This window comes from Procambarus clarkii, chromosome 58, assembly GCF_040958095.1.
Source record: "Procambarus clarkii isolate CNS0578487 chromosome 58, FALCON_Pclarkii_2.0, whole genome shotgun sequence".
NCBI lineage: Eukaryota > Metazoa > Arthropoda > Malacostraca > Decapoda > Cambaridae > Procambarus > Procambarus clarkii.
The window spans coordinates 8,757,562-8,763,674 of NC_091207.1; the positions used below are offsets into that span (position 1 = coordinate 8,757,562).

Sequence of the window (6,113 nt, forward strand, 5' to 3'; positions counted from 1 at the left end):
CGCACCACAGTGACAGGCAGTGTCACTGTAGACAGACAGTGACCGTGAGGGCGCCTCACAGCTGGGTGGACAGCGCTTCGGATGAGTAGTCCTGAGGTTCCGGGTTCGATCCCCGGTGGAGACGGAGACAAATGGGTAAAAATGTTTCTTTCACCCTGATGCCCCTGTTACCTAGCTGTAAATAGGTACCTGGGAGTTAGACAGCTGCTACGGGCTGCTTCCTGGGGATGTGTAAGAAAAAAGGAGGCCTGGTCGAGGACCGGGCCGCGGGGACGCTAGGCCCCGAAATCATCTCAAGATAACCTTAAGATAACCATCAGACCTCTATAGCTTAAGGCTCTCCTCTTCCGTTCCTTCCTGATGCCTGGCACAAAGCCCAGTCGCTTGTGGCGGGGTTACCGTCTGTTCCTCTTCTTCACTTGGGGTCTTATCTCGAGCATGATACTTTTTAATCACTTTCACATGCCAAGCCTGCGACTTCCTTGGCCGGCTGGGCATATTCACTACATAATTCACTCTCCCCAACACTTTCTGGATAATAATAATAATAATAATAATTTTTATTTAGGTAAAGGTACATACATAAAGAGATTTTACAATGTTTGTTGGCTTTATAGATAGAGCTAGTACATACAATGCCTAAAGCCACTATTACGCAAAGCGTTTCGGGCAGCAATGTATGGATCATGTATGGTCCGCAAAATCTCGATTCGTACACACTTGCCTTTACGGGCGGGAGGACTAACACCTGTTCCCCTTCCTGGAACTTCCTCTCCTTGGTCCTCCTGTCGGAGTACTTCTCCATTTCCACTTGGGACGCTTTTAAATTTTCCCTGGCCAACTCTCTGGCCCTAGAGAGTCACTCATCAAAAGTTTTCACATACTGTCTGACGTCTATTTGCCGCCTTCCCTCCATGAGCTGCTCCTCTAATGCACTCACCGGACTCCTCACGGAGTGTCCGTACACTAGCTGGAATGGCGTGAATCCTAATGATTCCATCACCGCGTCCCTGATGGCGGACACCACAGACGGCAATGCCTCGTCCCACTTATTCCGTTCCTCAGCGCAGAAGATCCGTAGCGGGCTCTTCAGTGTCGTGTGGAATCTTTCCAAAGCCCCCTGCGACTGAGGGTGGTATGGTGACGAGCGCTCTTGCTCCACCTTCCATCCTTTCACAGTTTCCCCAAATAACTTTGACAGGAAAATACTCCCCTGGTCCGTCTGGACTACCTCGGACATGCCTACCCAGGTGATTTAGTTCTGCAGTCTATCCAAGACGGCCCGTGACGTCACTTTCCTCAGGGGGACTGCTTGCGAGAAACGTGTGGCCGTAAACATAATGATAAGCAGATACTCATGGCCTTTCCTGGTCCTTGGTAACAGACCCACACGGTCCACTGGTATCCTCTGGAAAGACTCACCAAAAGCGGTGATGGGCCTTAGAGGTGCTCTAGGTATAGCTGGAGCCGGCTTACCCGCACGCTGACATGACAAACACGTCTAACAATAGTTTTTCACGTCTTTGCACACACTGGGCCAGTAAAAATGCTCTTGCACCTTCCTCAGAGTTTTCTCAATGCCCAAGTGTCCTGCCATGTCCACGGACTGGGCAGTTCCATCACCACTGCCCTAAAGTTCCTTGGCACCAACACTTGGTGCTTCTCCATCCACACTTTGTCTGTGCCGGTTCCATCCGGTCGCCATTTCCTCACCAGAATATCGTTTTCCATATAATAGTGAACAGAGGACTCAGGACACGAGTTTCCCTCTTTCGCCTCTTTGATCTGGTTTTCGAATTCGGCTTGCTGGGCTCTAATCAGGTCCACTCTGCTCATGTTCCATTTCTCCGACAAGGTCACCTTTACTTCTGACCTCTTCATGCCCTCATTTTCACGAGCCGGACCTTCACTACAAAGCCCTGCCACCTCCACATTAGCCTCTTCAAGTCTATGTGGGTGGGGACGAAGACAGGTTGACTAGTTTAGCAGTTACCAGGGAGGATGTAATTAAACAATTAGTAAAACTCAAACCAAACAAATCCCCAGGGCCGGATGAAGTGTTTGCCAGGGTGCTTAAAGAATGCAAAGAGGAGCTTTCCGAGCCACTGTCTACCATATTTAATAAATCAATAGAGTTAGGTAGAGTGCCAGAGTCATGGAAGGTAGCTAATGTGATACCAATTTTTAAGAAAGGAGATTTGCAGATGTTGCTACTCAAACCTGAATCTAAATCATTTATATATATTATAAACAACAGAGGTCCCAGGACAGAGCCCTGAGGTACTCCACTAACAACATTATCCCACTCTGACTTAACCCCATTTATACTTACTCTCTGTTTCCTTTGGAATAGCCATGCCCTAATCCAAGTTAATATAGCACCCCCAATACCACGAGGCTCTATCTTTTTAATTAGTCTTTCATGTGGCACTGTATCAAAAGCTTTGCTAAAGTCAAGGTACACAACATCACAATCCTTACCACTATCAACTGCCTCAACTATGCTGGAATAAAAAGATAACAAATTTGTTAAACATGAACGGCCATTTGTAAAACCATGTTGCGACTCGTTTATTAATTTATGTTTTTCAAGATGAAGACGAATTTTATTTGCAATTATTGATTCAAGTAACTTTCCCACAATAGACGTTAGGCTAATTGGCCGATAGTTTGACGCAAGTGATCTATCTCCTTTCTTAAAAATTGGTACCACATCAGGGGTCATATAGTATACACAGGGGTCATATAGTATACACAGGATGGTATAGTATACACAGGATGGTATAGTATACTCAGGACCATATAGTATACACAGGGGTCATATAGTATACACAGGATGGTATAGTATACACAGGATGGTATAGTATACTCAGGACCATATAGTATACACAGGGCCATATCTGGAGGCCAGGATGTGGGCAAGGCACCAGGTGGCACGTCACTGGCACCGGAAGCCATTATGGCAGTACATCTCTCGCATCTCACACTTTACCAACTACATTATTATGGTTGGTAAATATACTATAATTTACTTTATTAATTAAACACTTGTCCAAAGTTAAATGTTCTGGTGAATCATTCAACAGTGTTCTACCCAAGCACTTGGACTGGATGGTAGAGCGACGGTCTCGCTTCATGCAGGTCCGCGTTCAATCCCCGACCGTCCAGCCTGTAGTAGATCAGTCGTTGAAATTGATATGAGTTTTTCATTAGCAGTGACAACGAGAATACTTAAAACAAATATATAATAACAATCTCGCTGACTTAACAAATTCACAAAGACCTGAAAGTTGTAGCATTAAATATTATGATGAATATCGTGAGGATACTAATAGACTAATAGAACAAGAACCCGGCAATGTGATGTTATAGTGGCCAGAATACGCCTGGGATATAGACGTATCTGGCAGCTTTCTCAAAACCCAAATGTCGAGTACACAATGTGTCAACTTTGTGAAAGAGAAAACATGCACTCTCTTGAACATTATATTGTAGAATGTCCCATACTGACTGACTTTCGCCCTCCTGGGCTAAGGTATGCTGAACTCTGTAGTTACTATATGAGTACTGGAACACTTGATGATATATTGGACTTGTATCCAAGATTGACCATGTAATGTATCAATCATACATTGTATGTATGTGATGTAACTATATAACCTGAGCTTGTAAAATCACCTTCATCACCTTCAGTGATTAAGAGAGCACTGAGACTGACAGCTGGTTGATGGTCTGCAGGTGTGGTGTAAGGTGGTGGTTGATGACGACTGCAGGTGTGGTGTAAGGTGGTAGTTGATGACGACTGCAGGTGTGGTGTAAGGTGGTGGTTGATGACGGCTGCAGGTGTGGTGTAAGGTGGTGGTTGATGACGGTTGCAGGTGTGGTGGTTGATGACGACTGCAGGTGTGGTGTAAGGTGGTGGTTGATGACGACTGCAGGTGTGGTGTAAGGTGGTGGTTGATGACGGTTGCAGGTGTGGTGGTTGATGACGACTGCAGGTGTGGAGTAAGGTGGTGGTTGATGACGGCTGCAGGTGTGGTGTAAGGTGGTGGTTGATGACTGCAAGTGTGGAATAAGGTGGTGGTTGATGACGACTGCAGGTGTGATGTAAGGTGGTGGTTGATGACGGTTTCAGGTGTGGTGGTTGATGACGACTGCAGGTGTGGAGTAAGGTGGTGGTTGATGACGGCTGCAGGTGTGAACTAAGGTGGTGGTTGATGACGGCTGCAGGTGTGGAGTAAGGGGGTGGTTGATGACGGCTGCAGGTGTGGTGTAAGGTGGTGGTTGATGACGGCTGCAGGTGTGGAGTAAGGTGGTGGTTGATGACGGCTGCAGGTGTGGTGTAAGGTGGTGGTTGATGACGACTACAGGTGTGGAGTAAGGTGGTGGTTGATGACGACTGCAGGTGTGGAGTAAGGTGTTGGTTCATGACGGCTGCAGGTGTGGTGTAAAGTGGTGGTTGATGACGACTACAGGTGTGGAGTAAGGTGGTGGTTGATGACGGCTGCAAGTGTGGTGTAAGGTGGTGGTTGATGACAGCTGCAGGTGTGGAGTAAGGTGGTGGTTGATGACGACTACAGGTGTGGAGAAAGGTGGTGGTTGATGACGACTGCAGGTGTGGAGTAAGGTGTTGGTTCATGACGGCTGCAGGTGTGGTGTAAGGTGGTGGTTGATGACGACTACAGGTGTGGAGTAAGGTGGTGGTTGATGACGGCTGCAAGTGTGGTGTAAGGTGGTGGTTGATGACAGCTGCAGGTGTGGAGTAAGGTGGTGGTTGATGACGACTGCAGGTGTGGAGTAAGGTGGTGGTTGATGACGGCTGCAGGTGTGGTGTAAGGTGGTGGTTGATGACGGCTGCAGGTGTGGAGTAAGGTGGTGGTTGATGACGGCTGCAGGTGTGGTGTAATGTGGTGGTTGATGACGGCTGCAGGTGTGGAGTAAGGGAGTGGTTGATGACGGCTGCAGGTGTGGTGTAAGGTGGTGGTTGATGACGGCTGCAGGTGTGGAGTAAGGTGGTGGTTGATGACGGCTGCAGGTGTGGAGTAAGGGAGTGGTTGATGACGACTGCAGGTGTGGTGTAATGTGGTGGTTGATGACGGCTGCAGGTGTGGTGTAAGGTGAAGGTTGATGACGACTGCAGGTGTGGAGTAAGGTGGTGGTTGATGACGGCAGCAGGTGTGGTGTAAGGTGGTGGTTGATGACGGCTGCAGGTGTGGAGTAAGGTGGTGGTTGATGACGGCTGCAGGTGTGGACTAAGGTGGTGGTTCATGACGGCTGCAGGTGTGGAGTAAGGGAGTGGTTGATGACGGCTGCAGGTGTGGTGTAATGTGGTGGTTGATGACGGCTGCAGGTGTGGTGTAAGGTGAAGGTTGATGACGGCTGCAGGTGTGGAGTAAGGTGGTGGTTGATGACGGCTGCAGGTGTGGTGTAAGGTGGTGGTTGATGACGGCTGCAGGTGTGGAGTAAGGTGGTGGTTGATGACGGCTGCAGGTGTGGTGTAAGGTGGTGGTTGATGACGACTACAGGTGTGGAGTAAGGTGGTGGTTGATGACGACTGCAGGTGTGGAGTAAGGTGTTGGTTCATGACGGCTGCAGGTGTGGTGTAAGGTGGTGGTTGATGACGACTACAGGTGTGGAGTAAGGTGGTGGTTGATGACGGCTGCAAGTGTGGTGTAAGGTGGTGGTTGATGACAGCTGCAGGTGTGGAGTAAGGGGGTGGTTGATGACGGCAGCAGGTGTGGAGTAAGGTGGTGGTTGATGACGACTGCAGGTGTGGAGTAAGGTGGTGGTTGATGACAGCTGCAGGTGTGGAGTAAGGTGGTGGTTGATGACGACTGCAGGTGTGGAGTAAGGTGGTGGTTGATGACGGCTGCAGGTGTGGTGTAAGGTGGTGGTTGATGACGGCTGCAGGTGTGGTGTAATGTGGTGGTTGATGACGGCTGCAGGTGTGGAGTAAGGGAGTGGTTGATGACGGCAGCAGGTGTGGAGTAAGGTGGTGGTTGATGACGACTGCAGGTGTGGAGTAAGGTGGTGGTTGATGACAGCAGTAGTAGGGTTGGCGGTCCACAGGGGATTTTTTTTTTTGGGCGGCGGACCCCTGTGGACTGCGCAGT

At 48.9% G+C, this 6,113-nt stretch overlaps 1 protein-coding gene across 1 annotated transcript; it reads right to left on the reverse strand.

The window, feature by feature from the left end:
- Positions 1-324: 324 nt before the first annotated feature.
- Positions 325-5,584, reverse strand: LOC138353515 (uncharacterized). The gene is made up of 3 exons (XM_069306495.1): positions 3,679-5,584; positions 941-1,170; positions 325-531 (listed from the first exon to the last, which is right to left on the reverse strand). The coding sequence occupies exons 1-3, from the start codon at positions 5,582-5,584 to the stop codon at positions 325-327; spliced, it is 2,343 nt and encodes a 780-aa protein (XP_069162596.1).
- Positions 5,585-6,113: the final 529 nt, after the last annotated feature.